We start from the raw sequence: 19,720 nt of genomic DNA, 5'->3' as shown, positions 1-19,720 counted from the left end.
GGTGGCCTCCCATCCTATGTCATGAGTAACACTTGGGTCTGGAGCATCAATGGAGCAGTGGATTAGGTTTATACTTGGGACTGTTAAAGGAGTGCATCTGAAGGGCAAACACAAACATCTCTTTTCCCTCAAGGCAAAAGTGTTACTTTTGTAAATCACCTGAGAGTTTTGTTCATCTTTAGAGACAAGAATTCCAAATCGAACCAGGTCCACCAAATCCACCTTGATTGGAACAAAAACGGTAAATCAGTCCCAGATCTGCTTTCTTTCCTATTTCTCTAGGAGAATGTGTACTTGAGAAACACCGGTAATGTCCCAGAAGGGAATCTGGGCGGTCAGTCTGGATGGAGTGCAGTATGTTTCTTACTGTACTGGATAATTTTCTGATTTATTTGATATTGATTCAAATCCCCAAATACTAGGCTCAAAGAGGAATAAGAAGTGAGAAAAGAAGGCAACGGTGGAACTGACACTCCTGGATTTGCATTGCGCACGAATCACAGCTGTTTAGGACCAGAGGCAAACCTAGAGCTAGCTTAAGGCAAGCTGGACATTTTAGACTATGTATTAAAATTTTCAGACACGGAAGTGTTTTCTAGTTTCTTTTTGTGACTTATTTCCAACATCATTGCTTTAGAGTCATAGAATATGTTCCATATGATATCACGCATTTGAACTTTTTGAGATCTGCTTTTGGCTTAGCAGCTCATATGTTCCACCAAAAAGAAAAAAATAGGATTTTTATTAGAATTACTTTGACATCAATTTGGGGAGAATTGTCATCTCTATGATATTGAGTCTTCCTATTCATAAATATCTTATCATTCATGTGTCTTCTTTCATGTTTCTGAGAAAGTTTATTTTTCCTTAATAATATTAACAATAATAATGATCATGGAAAATACTCAGTGCTATTAGATGTTAGGCACTATAGTAAACATATAATATATTATGTAATCACTTAGTATTTATAATTAATCATAATTTATTTTAAAATTTTGAATATACTTAGTTGGATTTTCTTTTGTTTTTTGCCTTTGTAAATGGCTATTTCTTGCAGATATTTAGAAATACAATTTGCTTTTGAATATTGATTTGCAATTAATGACAGTTTTTTTCTTTCCCAAACGTATGCCTCTTACGATTGTTTTTCTTGAGTCAACTGCACTTGCAAGTTTATCTAGAACAATCTGAAATGGAAGCGATGATGGAATTCTGCTTGTCTCAGAATTTAAAAGGAAAGTGTTTAATATTTCAGTATTGTGTGATATTTCTTAATTTCTTTGATCTGTTCACTATGAGGTCAATTATATTACCATCAATAAATAAATTTTTAAGAAAATGTGTTTTAAATGAAACATTTAGTTTTATCAAGTGTCTTTTCTGTAGCTTTTAGAATAATTCATATGAATTTTCTTTCTAATTGGTTCAGATAGCAAATTATATTAATAGATTTCTAGTGTTGAACCACCTTGTATTCCTTGGATAAACCCGACTTAATTATGAGGTATTAACTTTTTAAAAAATGTATATATTACTTTTGCTGACTTTTAAAAAATCTGTATTTATGAGTGAGACATGACACATTTTTTAAATTTAATCTCTACTTTTGTAATTATCGTCATCACTTTAGACAACAATAAAACAATAAATCAAGCCCTGACTCATAAAGTTTGATGACATCCACGGTGTAAATACTTCCATCATGGCCAGTTTTAAGCTATCAATATGATGTCTCTAAACATGGAGTTGGGAAAAGGTGCACATTATATATTTGCATCACCCAGATACGATAGACGTAATTAATCTCAAGACATAGATTATAATAAAATGTATCAAAATAATTAGGAAATGATGAGTTTTAAATATGTATCAGCTTTGTTGCCCATAAAGCTTTATATGATCCATTTCCACCCTCACCTCATTTGTCTTGCCAATTCAATTCCCATTTCTCTTCCCCCTCTTTTGCTTGCTCTACTCCAGGCACACTAACCTCCAAACTGTTCTTTTGCTTTCTTTCTTTTGACACATCAGATATGTTTCTGCTTTAAGAGCTTTGTATCAGCATTTTTGTTAGAAACGCTCTTCCTGCAAATACAACTTGACTGCCTCCCTGTCTGCTTTCAAGTCCAGCTTCACCTTGTCAGTGAGGCCACCCCCTGCAAAAAATGTCAAGTTCCACCCGTGTTCCTCCCTTGCCCCCAATCCTCACCACCGACTATTTTCCCATGACACATCACTGTCTAGTCCATAAATAATTGACTTATTATGCTTAATTTTTATTGTCTGTCTTCCCCCATTAAAAATAAGGTTCATGAGAACAAGGACGTTTGTTTTGATCACTGACATACCCCAAGCTCCTAGAACAGTGACTGTCACAAAGTACAAACTCATAAAGAACTCAAACAATTACATGTTGAAAGAAAGGAGAGAGAGAGGAGGACGGGAGGAAGAGAAGGACGAAAGGAAGGAAAGAAGGAGAAAATGAGGAAATCTACCATCTAGACCAATAGATATGATATTACCATGTGATAGTTCTCTCTAAATCCTTCTTTAATCATTTCCTTCCTTCTCTACCTCCCATGATCTAATCACTAGTCTGAATTTTGTGATAATTATTTCTTTTCCTTTTTTTCCTTAGCTATTGCTCTTTTTTTGTGTAACCTTAAACAATATATGGTTTAGTTTTACTTGTTTTAAAACTTGGTGTAAATGGAAGCATGTTATATATATTCTTTTATGAATAGCTTTCTGCTCAATGCCATGTTTTTTGAGATTTATCCATGATGACCCAAAGAGCTCTGACCTATTTGAGCAGGGATTTTTCGGATCTTGACAGAAAATATGTTTTCAAATACTATGCAGATTTTTTCTTAAATATTAAGTATTTAAGTCTTTTAAACAGTACATTTATATCATATATTGATTTCTTAGGCCACAAATCAGGTACACAAATAATGTAACTTCCATTATTTTTCTGTGACCAAACATAATTTCTTACTGAAGCCCCAATGTTACACGTTTGAAGAAAACATAAGCTTATCATTCAAATGTTTTAGTTGAATCAGAGTAAGCTTTAGGATTTAAAGAATTAAATTTAGGATTTTTAGGCAAAAAAAATTGAGGATTTTTGACCTCCTTTTCCTTCTTCTTTAGATGGCATCAACTCCCTAGGAGCTAAAGTGGTGCTACGGATTTGGGAGAAGCACCTGGTCCTTGTTTGACTTCTGCACTCTCTGTTTCATCTTCCCAGACATACAGCCTCCCATCTGCTTCTGGCTGTTATCACCTCCTGCTCCCTGGACTGGACCCCTTGTTTCTACCTTTATAGGCCATCAAACCTTTGCTCTCCCCAGCCTGCTTACTCTCTCTCATTCTCCTTTTCTCATAATGCTTCTCAAGGCCAGAGAACAGGCTGCTCTTCCTCAAAATGTGGCTGACAATTGTGGGGCTCTCTCAGGCTCTCTCCTACCCTGACATTCCATATATCCACCTCTACTCTATTCCTTTCACACCGGGAACATCCACCCTGCTGCCACCTCTCAGAATTCCAGATAAGGGAACGTGTCCCTTGGTGGGTCTCCTCTACTTCTGCATTCCTGAATTTATCTCCAAATTCTTTCTCACTTTCCACCTTGGAAATAACCCAAAATGTGATGGGACTGGTAAAACCCAGGGTCCTGTCTCAGAGACTGTAAGTATCTAGCTCTCTTTTATCTTCCAACTCTTTTCTCTCCACTATCTTCCTTTGGGTTCCATAGAATGTGAAGGAATGGGCCTGGATGCAAAAGGAGTTAAACCTCTCCCATCTCCAATCTGAATGCAGCCCTTGTTCTTCTTGCTTCTTTTGGCAAAACCTCAGTCCACGTCCAGTGAATGAGAAGCCTAGATATCTTCTGGAGGAAGTGGGAAGGTAGCGCTTGACTCAGTATTTTCCGAGAAAGTTTGTTCCCTTTGTGGACATGGCTTTTGAATCTGAAGATGAGGAATATGTGCTTTTGTTTCTAGGTACTTCGGTAACAACGCCTATGTCTGCTTGTCTGAATGGACATGGGCCACGGGGAACAAAACCAGATTGGTCAATAGTTCACAGTATCAGCTCACCAACAAGGCAAACAGCTTTTGTAGTTCTTTCAGGAGAGAAATTAAAAATAACATGTAACTGTTAAATTGACATTATTTAAAACAAAATTACTTGATTAAGATTTATCAAGTATATTTTATCACCTTTCAGAAAAAAAGATTAGAAGTTAATTTTTCCTTTAACTTGAATGATTTAAAACTAACTGAATCATATAATACAAATTAATACATAATTTAAAATGCTTTGAGGTTTTGCAGTGTGGTTAATACTTTTAAAGAATGTTTCAGAGATAAACTGACATTTTTGATTGTAGGGAAATCTGAGTTTAAAAGAAAAAGTGAGACAATCTTCTCTGTTTTGTGCCAAGGTCTAGGACAATCTTAAGGCATATTAGGTATATGAATTCAGTTACTTAAACTATTTTTTCCTAGAAAATACTGATGGGATCATAAAAACCAGTTTAAAAAATTGAGCACTGTAGCATAGTGTAAATAACTGATTTGCTCTCATTTCCACTCAGTATCTGACTTAGGGAATTTTAGGGCCAAATGCAAGAAACTGTTGTCTTGTGCTCCCCTCACTGACTCCCACGGTTTCTCTTGTCCTTTCTGAAAAATTCCAGTCTGAATCAGGCTGATTCTTCCTTTTGGTTTCACAGAGTGTGAAAAACTTGCCACTAGAATAATAGGAATAAGCCCATCTGAATGCTCCTTTATCCTCCTTTGCTTTTCTGGAGAAAACCTGGGTCCATGTCCAGGGGCACCATCAGGAAACAAGGCTGAGTGGCTTCAGGCTCTGTTCCCAAACTCCGACCCTTAGGGCACTTACAGAGGCTTCCTCAGTGAATATTTTCAACTCACCATTGGGACTGATCGATGATAAGCTGCTCAGGAAGAATAAATATGATTGTTAGCCTAAGCATCACACTCAACCCAATCTCATGGCGGTACTTTGCCCACCAAAGACCTGCATCACTCTGGTATTTCTCTGCACTTTTATCTCACAGATCTCGGGTAGAGCTCTGGGCATGCTTTTTTTTTCTTATTCGCCAGCAATCTCTATTAAGCCCTAACCATACTCCTCCTCATTCTTCTACATCTGGTGCTTAGAGAAAATAAAAATAGATTTTTTGAAAAGAACAAAAACAAGTCCACGGTACTTTGCATTGAATTACTTTAAAGGTTATGTTTCTAAGTACTTGTTCATAAAATATCTGTTATGCCTTTCCATTATCTTTTTAACCAATCAAAGCTCTTCATGTAAAACATAATGCATTTTACGTTACAGCTCCTAAGCTCCCAGGATTTTGAATCCTAAACATCTTTTTGAGAAAATGTACACATACATGTTAGATTTCAGAAAGGACAAGTCATCAGAGGGAAGCAAAGTCTTTCAGAAAAAAAAGCTGGAGCCTGCTCTCCTTGTCTCTCTAATTATCCTTCAAAATGTAATTAACAGGTTAAAAGAGCTGTTTCTAGTAATCTTAAAATCATATATTTTAAACTATTAGTAAATTATATATTATAGGATACATTTATTTTATTGTTTCTCTTTCTGATTTTTTCTCTTCAATTAACATTCTACAGTATATCATTGGTACGGTAGAACAGGAGTATGCATTTGATAGAATGGAACTTTTGGAAGATCAGAATTATGAAGTTGTAAGAGGTGGTATTCACCAAAGTCACTTATCCCTAGAAGAGCTTAGACAACAGTTTGAACAGTGAGTGTGTGCTTTGTTATTTATTCATTCATTTATTGTAAAGGCAAAATCAACAGTTTTCAACCCTGGCAACATTTCAGCATCATCTGGGCTACTTTATCCTTAAAAATTCGACATGGCTTGTCTCCAGTTCACAGAGGCAGGTCAAAATAGAACACTTTTGTGCATTTAAATGAAATGTGCCAGGACTTGGAGGGGGAGAGCAAGAAACTTCATCAGCTCATGGTCAAGACAAGCCAAGTACAGATTAGAATCCGAGCCAGCGCCACCCTGGCAAGCTGTCCTCGGGAAATAGCAGTGCGTGCCTTGGTGAAGATATCCCTTAAATAGCTATGCTTGGGTTACACATCTATACCCTGGAAAGTTTGCCTTCTACCCCTGGTAAAGTCAGCGAACTTTCTTTGTCTGTTATCCTTGTCATTTCCTCCTCATGAAATGCACTTCTTGGATCCCCTCCTCCACTCTGCTTGTTAAAATTCTACTTATCTTTCAAAACTCCATTACAATGCCTTTTCTAAGAAGGCTATCACGGAGTTGCATAAGCATAGATGTCTTATTTGTATTACAGTGGGAGTACTTATATTCTGCCTTGCATTCTCAAAATAGGAAGAAAAAAATCTGTTCAAAAGGAATCTATCAAAATCAGTGTTGGAATAAGAGTGGGAGTGGAGAGGAGATTCAGGGTTTGTTTCCAGCTCCACATGCCTTAAGGAGACTCTGGCATTCTCCTTTGGAGGTGTACCATCTCTCCACCCGATGAGAACCACTGCATATTATGAGATATGATGAGTGAACTGTGTTGCACATGTAAAAGCTATGGAGCCTGACAAAAAGTTGAGAACTACTAATGAGGTCATTCCAAAACTATTTAGAGGCCGACTACGTGCAAAACAAGTGCCTATAGGTTTTTTAGAGAGCAGAACTCATGGGATGTTCAGCTTTAGATCTCCCATGGCTCCTGCTTAGGGCCAGGTAAGAGCTCAGTCAGTGTTGGGTAGAGAAGAATTGACTCTATTCTATGGAAGCCTGATTTTAACAGTGAGTCCCTATAAATGAAATGGTATTACCCACTATGTTGTATCATATTTCTGTTTGTTAGCTAAAAGATAAAAAAAAAAACTGCTGAGAAATGGCAAAAGGGAAAACTAAACGTAGAGACATTCCCCAGAAGCTCCTCCCCTTGTTCAATGTCTGTACCTGCTATGTGTTCTGACACCCACAACCTAGTCCCTTGCTCTAATTTTACTTTGCAATGTGAGTAATAACTGGAGGAGTTCACAGGAGATTTGTAGTCTCTAAAAACTGGGGGGTAAGAAGTCCAACAGTGGAAATTTGAGGAATAGAGAGGGTGGTGATGAAGAGAGTGGTGGATGGGATGTTGCCTGTTGAGCAGAGGAGAGGCGGACAGAGTCAGACTAAAGACTTTGGGCACGAAGTGAGGAACAGCTCTCTCAGACTGTTCTCTTTCAGGTGCTGCTCTCTTTAGCAAGTGTCACCAGAATTTGACTGGGCCCTTCACACTGCTCACACTAGACTAGGTTCAAAACTTTGTCTTGTTCTCTCAATAATTAACCCAGTTCCAAGTACATTGGAAGCTTTGTTGTCTTAACATTACACTTTAGAGCAAAATGTAAATCTCTTTGTTTGTCACCACTTATCTCTTCTTTCCCCAAACCTCTAGTCTTATATTCTTCTTGATTTAACATCTCTCTTCTTTTTTTCCCCAGGCTGCCTCTAAAATTTCCTCAGTTAGAACAATTTAGTTCTGGTCTCAAATTCAACCCATTCAACAAAACGAGAGCCCGACAGTTGGCCTAAAATGACTTCTATAGCTCTTCAAGCATGCCTGGGAGTACCTGGGATGATCATGGTTTGGTTATTATTTTCAACTTTATTAGAATCCCTAAAAAATATAATTTCTTATTACCCTCAGGACATTTAAAAGTTTAATTTTTTATTACCCTCAGGACATTTTTCAAAAACTTTATCACTGTACCTATGACTTACCCTTGTAATCAGAAAATCATCATATGAGTTACTAAGTTAGATGTTTTCTTATTTTTAAACATTTTATAATTTATTTGAAATGGTATTGAATATATAATAATATTATGGTCAAACCAGTTTATTTAAAATCACATTTCAATTACTGGAAAAGCTTATAGATTTTCTCAATAGGAAACAAAAAGTTTTTAAAAACCTGTCATATCAATTGCTTGAAAAATTAAAAAACAAAACTAGAAGTCTTTCCACCAGCAGTAAAGGAAACATCCAAAATTGATGGGGAAGTATTAAAATTTTTTTTTAATTTTTATTTTTTTCGGATGTACATCATATTTCGAATTCTGTATACATTACATCATGTTCACCACCCGAACACTAATTATAGTGCATCCCCTCACATGTGACCCTAATCACCCCTTTTGCCCTCCCCCCTCCTCCCTTCCCCAATGGTAACCACTAGTCCAATCTCCAATGCTATGTGTTTTTTTTTTTTTTTTGTCATTTTTATCTTCTACTTATGAGTGAGATCATATGGTATTTGACTTTCTCCCTCTGACTTATTTCACTCAGCATAATACCCTCAAGGTCCATCCATGTTGTCACAAATGGCCGGATTTCGTCATTTCTTATGGCTGAGTAGTAGTCCGTCGTGTATAAATACCACATCTTCTCTATCTGTTCATCCTTTTATGGGCACCTAGGTTGCTTCCAAGTCTTGGCTATTGTGTATAATGCCACAATGAACATAGGGGTGCAAGTATCTTTATGCCTTCGTGTTTTCAAGCTCTTTGGATAAATACCCAGCAGTGGAATAGCTGGATCATATGGTAGATCTATCCTTAATTTTCTGAGGATACTCCAAATTGCTTTCCATAGTGGCTGCACCAGTTTGCACTGCCACCAGCAGTGAACAAGGGTTCCCTTCTCTCCACGCCCTCTCCAACATTTGTTGTTTCCTGTCTTGTTGATTATAGCCATTCTGACCAGAGTGAGGTGATACCTCACTGTAGTTTTTATTTGCATTTCCCTGATAGCTAATGATGTTGAGCATCTTTTCATATGCCTGTTGGCCATCTGTATTTCTTCTTTGGAGAAATCTCTGTTCAGATCTTTTGCCCATTTTCTAATTGGATTGTTGGTTTTTTTGTTGTTGAGCTGTATGAGTTCTTTGTATATTTTGGATATTAACCCCTTATCTGATATGTGGTTTGCAAATATCTTCTCCCAATTGTTAGGTTGTCTTTTCGTTTTGTTGATGGTTTCCTTTGCTGTGCAGAAACTTTTTAGTTTGATATAGTCCCATTTGTTCATTTTTTCTTTTGTTTCCCTTGCGCGGTCAGACATGGGACTTGAAAATATGCTGCTCAGACCAATGTCATAGAGCGTACTGCCTATGTTTTCTTCTAGAAGTCTCATGGTTTCGGGTCTTACATTCAAGTCTTTAATCCATTTTGAGTTGATTTTTGTGCATGGTGTAAGGGAATGGTCTACTTTCATTCTTTTGCACGTGGCTGTCCAGTTTTCCCAACACCATTTATTAAAATTTTTAAAAGATCAAATTTACTTTATGATCAACATGATATTTTAATAGATTATGATAAGCACATTAATTAAATCATATATTATTATTAGGATATGAAATATCTTAAAATGCAATATTACATATGATGTATGAGATTTTTGTAATTATGTTGGTATTAATGCCAAACAGAATGCAGATTCATATTCTCCTAAATACATCTTTGTGCCATGCAATATACTGAATTCTGTCATAGTCATCATCCTATTTAATCAGCTAAACAGGCCTATGATTTGGGTACTATCCCCATTTTACCAATGTGAACACTGAGATGTAGGGGAGGCAAGTGAGTCACCCAAATCATGGGTTTGTGCATGTATTACAAATGAATCTAACTTTCTCATTTCTTTTCTTGGTTTCACATAATACACAGAAAACAGCTTAGCTACATGGTAGGAGTAAACCAGAAAGAGGAAACAATTTCTTGTGAAACCTTACCCCAGAGACTAGCACAATGGCTTTATCAAATCTACTTCTGTCTGATCTCAACATGACTGATCCAATGAACCTTCAAATATACAAGTTATATGCCATAGACATTTTTCCCTTTTTTTTTTTTTTTGAGGAAGTTTACCCTGAGCTAACTCCTGCCGATCCTCCCATTTTTGCTGAGGAAGACTGGCCCTGAGCTATCATCCATGCCCATCTTCCTCTACTTTATACGTGGGATGCCTACCACAGCATGGCGTGCCAAGCCGTGCCATGTCCGCACCCAGGCTCCGAACCTGCGAACCCTGGGCCACCAAGAAGCAGAACATGTGAACTTAACCGCTGCGCCACTGGGCCAGCCCCTCCCATAGACATTTTTATTTAAAATATGTTAAAAATTATGAATTTGTGAGTGAAATTTTATATCATTTATTTATTCACCCTTTGGTCATTTATACAAACATTTGTTACAACCAGCCTACAGAGCAGGAATTGTAGTCTGAGGAAACCGAGGCTCAGAGAATCTAAATTATTTGTCTAAATTCACAAAATTAGTCTTTGAAAAGGCTGAGATTTGTGTCTGCTCTGTCTAAGTTAAAAGCCAGTAACCTTTTGGATAGTTTCTAGATCATGTTCTAGAAGTTAATTGTGACTGGTTGGTTTAGTTGCATTTTCTAAACTTTCCTCCAGAGCAGAAGGCTTGTGCAAACTCTTTCTTCATGGAGGAACTGGGACGGCAGCAGAGTTTAGGGCATTCTAAGTGATATTATGCGAGTGTTTGCATGCTCCCACTTGTACTTTTATGGGCAATAAAAGTTGGAAGGAAGGTAGAATGGGTGGTCCTGCACGCCCTAGTGATTAATGGCTGGTTCAGTGATGATGAAGAAACAGCTTCCCCAAGGGCAGTAGGACGAGGACAAGTCGAGATCTGGGGCGGTAGGAAGATGAGTGATCAGAACATATGCTCCTTACTCAATTTGGAAGTGGAGGTGGTCTCTGAAGCTGATCTATCTTGGGTCAAATTTGAAATTTTATCCATAGTGGAATGTTGTTAAGATATAAGAAGTTATTTCCAGAAGATTCCATTGATCCTCTCCATCCAAGGCATGCATCTTGGTCTTTCCATTTGGCCAAGAGGCACTCTGACAGATGGTCATTATTGAGTATTACAGATCATTTTTTTTCTTCTCTGGGCACCATCTCATTATGCTTAACAATTTTAGCAAATGCTGATTTTATCATTGTTTTAGTGTGATCACTCAGAACCTATCACATATGTTGATTCATACATAAAATTTATGCCACATTTATATACAAATTAATACATATAAGTAATTTCTATGGTAAAATTTTCAGTATTTATGTTTCAGCATATTTTTTCAGTGTACAATATTCTTTTCCTTAGAAATATATTTCTATAACTCCCCTAAACTGGAAATGTAGTTAATATAAAGTTTTGTAAATAGTAAAGAGAAGAAACTTAATCTTCAATGAGTTAATAATTTATCTAAAACCCATATTCATCCAAAATTGTCCTCCTACACTCTACCACAGTGCTTATGAGTCTACCAAATGCTTATGAGTTATGGAAATTACTTAGAGTATTTATATTAAATTACAAAAAGGAGCATTATATTGGGCATGATTATAAGTCGTGAGATATAGACAGGCAAGAAAAAAAGATTATTGACTTTCCTGATGGCTTCTCAGGAGATTAAGAAATTATAGAGTGCAATTCCACCTGAAAGCCACGTCACAGCCTGTGCAAGAGCATCGGCTCCTCCGGCTCCGTGCTTCTACAAAGAATTTATTTTACTTTTTTGTTCGTGTTATTAAACAACATTAGTAGGAAAAAGACAAAAAAAGGATGAGTATTTTTGTTTTTGATTTTTAAAATAAACGCAAGTAGCATATTATTTCCTTATATAACGTGGTCTTACATCCAAATACTTGTGTACTTCTTGTTGGTAGACAATATTAATATCCTTCAAGGTAGCTTCTTAATAGATTCTGAGAATGTCTACTGTAGTTGAAATCAAATGATCTCCATAGGAATCCAAGCTATGGTCTTGAATGGTTTTTAGGCAACAATTCAAGAGGGGAAAAAAATAAGTTGAATTAGAAAAAAAATGAATCATCCCAAGATCACCACTGATGAATACAGAAATCAGAAAATGTTTCAGGAGCAAAAGTAAAATATATATTGAAAATTAAGAAAAAATACGTCAATTATACTTATCTTCATAATTTTACCACAATAATTCCTACAAACATAGCTGATTATAAATGCTAAGTACAATTTATTTTTTATGGAGTTTTAGAGAATTTTCTCTAGATTGTCAAAATTAAGTACATTTTTTTTCAGAAGCAAAAACCAGTTCAAAGAAGCTTAAGTTTTTCTGATCAGTAAATGTCTTTAAGTAAAATCTCATGCATGGTAGCTGTTCTAATTTGACCAAAAGACTTGGAGAGTTCCCTCTACTTGCCGGAAATCTGCCTCACCCTGTGAGAGAAAGGGAGTCCATTTTAGCAGATTGCTCAGTTGGCATCACGAGCCGCATAAATCACTGGTACAAACTCCTTAGTTGACCTGGCTCAACTGTTATGGGAAAAGATTCATCTCTTGGCTTTATCAGCATCTTTATGCTTTGAAATGTCTGTTTCAATGGCATTTTGTAGCATTTCTCTTTACTAAGATAATATGGTGAGTGTCAATAACTTTTCTTTGAGCAGTTAATCACTAATTTTGTCATTTCTGCAATAAAGCTTATTAATCTATTTTCACTTTTCATGTCCCTTTTCTAAAACATCAAAAAGGTAGTGTGACTTTCATAAACTTAATTTATCTTTTATATCAATTCTACCATTTGTCCTTCTGAACAAATGCTTTAATGGTTGTCTATCATTATAAAAATGATTCATAAAAATTTTAAGGGACAGATATCTTTGAAAAAATGTTTATGTTATAGTAGGAGTGAACAGCAGGGGTAAGATGGCTTAAGATACTATTTTTGGTGGGATTTGAGAATGACGTTAATATATAATTCAATTTAAAGTTAGTCAAGTTATTTTTCTCCTGAAAAGCCTGTTGTTTATTTTTTTAAGGGTGGCTCTTCTACACTTTCTTTACTGGGATCCCCTGACAGTTGACTTAATGGTTAATTGTACTAGACTAGTAGGAGCGCCTTGATAATTAATTAGCTGAGACTGGCTGGTGTCTAATATTGAATGATGTGTTTTCACAAGGAAGTATACTTATGTTTACTCTCTGGCTCTGGCTTCAGAAAAAAAAGGCTATCATTTACTAACAGATTTAATTCCATCCAAAGATAAGTCATATACTCATACGAAGGAAAGGCAAGAAACATAGCAAGTATTAAATTACACCCAGGAAGGCTGCACAGTATAGAGTTAGGATCTAGAACTCTTGTTCAATCCTGGTCCCATCGCTTATTAGTTATGTAACCTTGAACAAGTTATTTAATCTCTCTGTTTCAGTTTGCTTATTTGTAAAGTGAGGATCATAAGAAATAGTGTCTATCTCAAGAGCTTTTGTGAGAATTAAATAAATCCAGACATGTAAAGTGTTTAGAATGTGGTGTTTTCTACAGTAGTTTTTGTTACTCCCCCAGGCTCACACATATGCCTGCAAGCTAGATGGAGAATTTATAGAAGGCTTCCTTAAAGAAGTATACTATGGAAAACACTACCCGCTCATAACAATTTTGATGTGAGATTATCTTATGACAAAACATGCAATAGATTAATACTACCAGTTAATTGAGTGAATTGCTACATGGTGAATTGATCTTGACTCTTCTATCACCTTTGTGTTCTTAATTCATCCATCAAGACAGCCTGTAGAGTATACCTCCCAAATCTCTCTCAAATCATCCACTTTCCAGCATGAGTGAGTGAAGGAATGGAATTGTCTTATTCTGAATACTTGATACAGCTGCCTAATGTGTAGAGCTGAAAATGAACAATCTTTGTCTAAATACTTTCTGTTGAGGATTCTGCCACTTAAGATATTGCCTTTACTTTTTCTTCGCATAGAACACTTAAGGAGAAGAAAAAGATTAAAAAAAAGAATATTCTGCAGATATAAATTCTTTCAAAAAGAAAAGATTTCAGCTAATCCAGCAAACTAGGTTTATGGCAATTCACTTCTCCAAAAGAACATTTTACCATCTTAGTTTTTACCCCTTAAAATATGCCTAGATTTAGACTTTATATACAGTCGAAACTCTTCAGTTCTCCTGAATTTACTTCTTCTAGGACTCTTCTTCATATTTTGGCTAATATAATTTTCTCTTGTTAACTATAGGAATCTAGAAAATTCCCAGAAATCATGCAAAAAAGTGTATAGCTGAAGTCTTTGACCTTTCTTATATATATTTAATTTCCATGTTTTATTTCTCCTCCAAAGAATAAATTATGAAAAATGAAGGGGAAAGAAAAAGCGATCCAGGAAGTCTCTTCAGGTGGGATTTAGTATATAAGTCTTCAGGAGGAAATGGTGAAACCCCTCAGGAATCTGCTCCAACTTTATTTCCATATCATCTTCAAAACACAACGTAGGCCCATTCTTTAATGAATAACTGGTAGTGAGTGATCTTGGAAGCCTTGCACTAATTGTAATTTGTATCAGGAAACTTCTTTGTGGGTAAAGAGAGAAATTCAGCACAAGGACCCACTCAGTAATATTATCACTGTGGACACGAGATTCTTTCGGAAGGCTCCTGTGTTCCCACATCACCCTTTCATCTTGGACTAGGCTTCTATAAAATATGCTGAGCAAATCTGCTAATTAAAGAAAACTCAGAGACATCAGTAAGAAATAGAAATCTCATCAAACAAAATCAGTTCAACAAGAATAAGGTATAATTTTGATGTTAGTTTGATATAGGAATAATAGAGCACCCACGATTTATTTTAGATAAATTTGCCTCCATTGTGAAAGTAATCCTGTTACATGAGTCTTTATAGATTAGAGATCATACCACTGACCAGAATCTTGGCTAGATGTTGTAGATCGATAAAGTGCTTTGTGACTAATTGCTTAGAGTGCTTTTATTTGAAAGCATGAATTTACAAGTGTTCTTCAACAGGAGCAATGGGATATACGTTCAAGAGAAGCAATTTATTCCACCACTACTTTCAAAAACCATAAGTAGATGAAACTAACTCTCTCCACGCATCCCTTCAAATAGACCCGCATCATAGCCAGCCTAAGTTAGGAACATGCACATAGAAGAGGAAGAAATAGCATAGAAGGCATTTTGTAAGAACACTACTCTCTCATCCCGGGTTAAAGGATAGCTGGATATATGGGGTTGATTTCTATATTGGCTGATTCTTGGGCCTTGATCAATGTAGCTACCAACTCAGCCATCTAAGATTTGGTGATGTAAAGCTAGATAGGATGGAAAAAACATTTATATATTTGGGTATTTGGTATCGCTAATTCAACTCTGTCTAAAAATTGGTCAAACAATATTTACGGAATATCATCAGGGACATCTAAAGACTCCTAGAATTTTGGATTGTGCATACCACCAGTATTTGCTGAATCTTTCCTCTGTAGCAGGTACCCACTTGCTGAAAATCATGATGATGAAGGATTTTGAAGATTCTAAGTAGCTTTAGTCTACATGGGAAAAATGAAGAATAAAATCAAAGGAGACAAAGTTTCCTGACTCTTTCTTCTCTCAACCTCCCTAGATGGAAACTCACACAAAAAGTGCTCTCTCCACTGAAGAATTTGATCATAAAGACTAAAAATGAAGAAATTTGTGATGTTTTCAATTTGTTGCTCTGCTATGTCTTAATATACAAGGAAAACTGAGTGTAATTTGAGATCCCTAAAATCTATGACGATGGTTGGCTATGATGTTGCAGGGAGGTGAGTCAGAAATCATCAAGACAAAAGTGATGACAGGGTTTTCACTCACATCTTTTGATTTTTTAAGCATAGATCCTTACTGCAGCCATATATTTATGCTGGCTATGACTTTTTCCCAACTTTATTGAGATATAATTTTCATATAACATTGTGTAAGTTTTAGGTTTACAATGTGTTGATTTTATTTACTCATGTGTTTATGAAATGATTAGCACAGTAGGACTGGGTAACACCTCCATCACCTCACATAATTGCCATTTCTTTTTTGTGATGAGAATGTTTAAGATTTACTCTCTCTTAGCAACCTTCAAGTACATAATACAGTATTGTTAACTATAATCACCATGCTGTACATCAGATCCCCAGAACATATTCATCTTATAACTGGAAGTTCATACCCTTTGATCAACATCTCCCCATTTCCTCCACCCTCTAGCCCCTAACAACCACCATTCTACTTTGTTTCTATGAGGTCAGTTTTTTAGATTCTGCTAATAAGTGAGATCGTACAGTATTTGTCCTTCTCTGTCTGACTTACTTCACATAGCATAATACTTTCAAGGTCCAGCCATGTTGTCTACAAATGCCAGGATTTCCTTCTTTCTCATGGCTGAAAAATATTCCATTGTGTGTATATATGTATGTATATATATATATATATATATATATTTACCATATCTTCTTTATCCATTCATCTGTAGATGGACACTGGGTTGCTTTCATATCTTGGCTATTGTGACAATTCTGCGATGAATGTGGGAATAACATATATGTTTAATATCTCATTTTCATTTCCTTCAGATATATAGCCAGAAGTGGGATTGCTGGATCATATGATAGTTCTATTTTTAATTTTTGAGGAATCTCCACACTGTTTTCCTTAGTAGCTGTACCAATTTACATTCCCATCAACAGTGCACAAGGGTTCTCTTTTCTTTACATCCTCGCCAAAACTTGTTCTCGCTTGTCTTTTTGATGATACCATTCTAATAGGTAGGAGATGATATCTCATTGTGGCTTCGATTTGCATTTGCCTGATGATTAGTGATGTTGCACATTTTTTCATGTACCTATTGTCCATTTTCCATTTTTAAGTTGGCTTGTTTTTTTGCTATTGAGTTGTATGAATTCCTTATATATTTTGGATATTAACTCCTTTTCAGATAAATGATTTACAGATATTTAATCCCATTCCATAGGTTATATTTTCATTTTGTTGATTGTTTCTTTTGATATGCAGAAGCTTTTTCATTCGATGTAGTCCTATTTATTAATTTTTGCTTTTTAAAGCTTGTGCTTTTGGTGTCATATCCAAAAAGTTGTTGCCAAGACCAATGTCAAGGAGTTTTTTCTTTATGTTTCTTCTAGGAGTTTTATGGTTTCAGGTTTTATTTTTAAGTCTTTAATCCATTTTGAGTTAATTTTTGTGTATGGTGTGAGACAGGGATCCAATTTCATTCTTCTGCATGTGATTATCCAGTTTTTGCAACACTGTTTATTGAAGAGACTATTCCTTCCCCATTGAGTATTCTTGGCTCCATTGTCAAATGTTAGTTAACCATATTTGTGAGGTTTTATTTTTGGGCTCTCTATTCTGTTCCATTGGTCTATGTATCTATTTTTAGGCCAGTAACATGCTGTTTTGATTACTACAGTTTTGTAGTATGGCTTGATGTGCAATCAGAAAGTATGATGCCTCCAGGTTTGTTTTTCTTTTTCAGGATTGCTTTGGCTATTTGGGATCTGCTGTGGTTCCATTCTAATTTTAGGATTATTTTTTCTATTTTCATGAAAAATCCCATTTAAATTTTGATAGAGATTGCATTGAATCTGTAGACTGCTTTGGGTAGTATGGATATTTAAGAATATTAATTCTTCTAATCCATGTACACAGGATATCTTTCCATTTATTTGTGTCTTCAATTTCTTTCATTGTCTTAAAGTTTTCAGTGCACAGAACTTTCACCTCCTTAGTTAAATTACTTCTTAAATATATTATTGTTTTTGATGTTATTGTGAATGGCCTTGTTTCCTCTATTTCGTTTTCAGATATTTTGTTGTTAGTGTATAGAAGCACAGCAGATTTCTGTATGTTAATTTTGTATTCTGCAACTTTACTGAATTCATTGATTAGTTCTAACAGTTTTTTGGTAGAATCTTTAGGATTTTCTATGTATAAGATCATATCATCAGCAAACAAAGACAATTTTACTTCTTTCTTCCAATTTGGACTTTTTTTTTTCTTTTCCTTGCCTGATTGCTATGTTGAATAGGTGTGGTGAGAGTGGGCACTCTTGTGTTGTTCCTGATCTTAGAGGAAAAGCTTTCAATCTTTCACCATTGAGTATGATATTAGCTATGGGCTTGTCATATACAGCCTTTATTATGCTGAGATATGAACCTTCTATACCCAGTCTGTTGAGGGTTTTTATCATAAAATGATGTTGCATTTTGTCACGTGCTTTTTCTGTGTCTATTGAGATAAATGATTTTTATCTTTCATTCCATTAATGTAGTATATAATATTTATTGATTTGCATGTGTTAAACCATCCTTGCATCCCAGGGTTAAGTCCCATTTGATTATGGTGTATGATTCCTTTAATTTGCTATTTAATTTGGTTTTCTAATATTTTGGTGAGAATTTTTGCATCTATGTCCATCAAGGATATTGGCCTGTGGTTTTCTTTTCTTGTGGTACCCTTATCTGGCTTTGGGAACAGGGTAATGCTGGCCTCATAAAATGAGTTTGAGAGTGTTCCCTGCTGTTCAATTTTTTGGAAGAGTTTGATAAAAATTGGCATTAATTCTTTGTTAAATTTTGATAGAATTCACCAGGGAAGCCATCTGGTCCTGGGCTTTTCTTTGTTGGGAGATTTTTGGTTAATGATTCAGTCTCCTTACTCATTATTGGTCTGTTCAGATTTTCTATTTATTTGTCATTCACTCTTGGTGGGTTTCATGTTTCTAGGAATTTATCTCATTACTCCTGGAGTCACAAATCTCAAATTATTTCTCCTCCATGATATTAATGAGAGAACATTTGGCTCCTTCTTGCAGTCCTTTACTTTGAAATCTCCCTGAATATAGGACCTGTGTGGGCCTTGGTAGCTGAGTCTTTCTTGGCCTGTTTTCTACTGCAGGTTTTACTACAGAGAATAGCAGTTAAAAAAGCCTTGTTTCTTAGAAAATGCTGCTCACACTTCTTACTATCAAACTACTTAATGTTCCCTGAAGAACTGAATTTTGAATCTTAGTAGCCTGTCAAAGCGGGAAGATGAAAAATGTCATATTAACTCTACACTTCCCAACTTGAAACTTCACAAATATATTTCTCCAGACCACAAAGAATGCTTTCACTCTTTCAAATCCAGTAGAAACTTACCCTTTTCCTCAGGGAGTCAGCACTGTGTGACCAAACTCTCCAGGTTAATAAAGTACATGGCTCTGGAATTAAAGGCCCAGCTCTGCCCTTGAGATGATATGTGACCTTGGGCAGTAAAAACTCTTGGGAGGATCAAATGATAAAGTATGTAAAAAGCACTTCACACAGTGCTTGGCACGTACTAAGTATTCTCTGAATGTTAACTATTGTTTTTGCTGTTGTTGCTAATATTATTAATAATAATCAACTTAGTCCTTCTTGCTCGTTAATTTTTGCCCTTTCTTATACAGATTGTATGTGATTTAATAAGTCAAGATATAATAGCACATTCATGATAAAAAACATATAGACTGATTTTAACAGGAATTTAAACTTTAAAGTTGTTTGTGTATTGTATTCCTTTTAAAGTAGTTGTATAAAGACCCAGAATGTCAAATTTGATCACATCTTCTTTATATCCATGTTTGGATATGGAAAATACTCAGCATCTTATGAAAAACTGTAAGCCAGAGATTGCAGATAAGTAGTAAGATATATAATGTGCATCCATCATTGGGGTTTTTTTCCCTGACATTGTTAAAATTGAGCAATTTGAGAAACAATTTCTAATAG

At 35.6% G+C, this 19,720-nt stretch overlaps 1 protein-coding gene across 15 annotated transcripts in view; it reads left to right on the top strand.

Moving 5' to 3' along the window:
• The window catches only part of PDE1A (phosphodiesterase 1A), a 341,764-nt gene that overhangs the window by 310,017 nt on the left and 12,027 nt on the right, over positions 1-19,720 (top strand). For 4 of the 15 annotated variants that reach the window (XM_023622154.2, XM_070241383.1, XM_070241389.1 and 1 more), the window contains one exon: positions 423-1,656. The exons of the other annotated variants lie outside the window; for them this stretch is intronic. In XM_023622154.2, the coding sequence (XP_023477922.1) occupies positions 423-445 (23 nt within the window). In that variant the 3' untranslated portion in view covers positions 446-1,656. Of the gene's footprint in view, positions 1-422; positions 1,657-19,720 lie in introns of those variants that run through there. 15 annotated transcript variants of the gene reach the window in all.

This window comes from Equus caballus, chromosome 18 (assembly GCF_041296265.1).
Source record: "Equus caballus isolate H_3958 breed thoroughbred chromosome 18, TB-T2T, whole genome shotgun sequence".
Classification (NCBI taxonomy): domain Eukaryota; kingdom Metazoa; phylum Chordata; class Mammalia; order Perissodactyla; family Equidae; genus Equus; species Equus caballus.
Note: the sequence above shows the minus strand (reverse complement) of the source record. Positions and strands in the feature narration are given on the sequence as shown.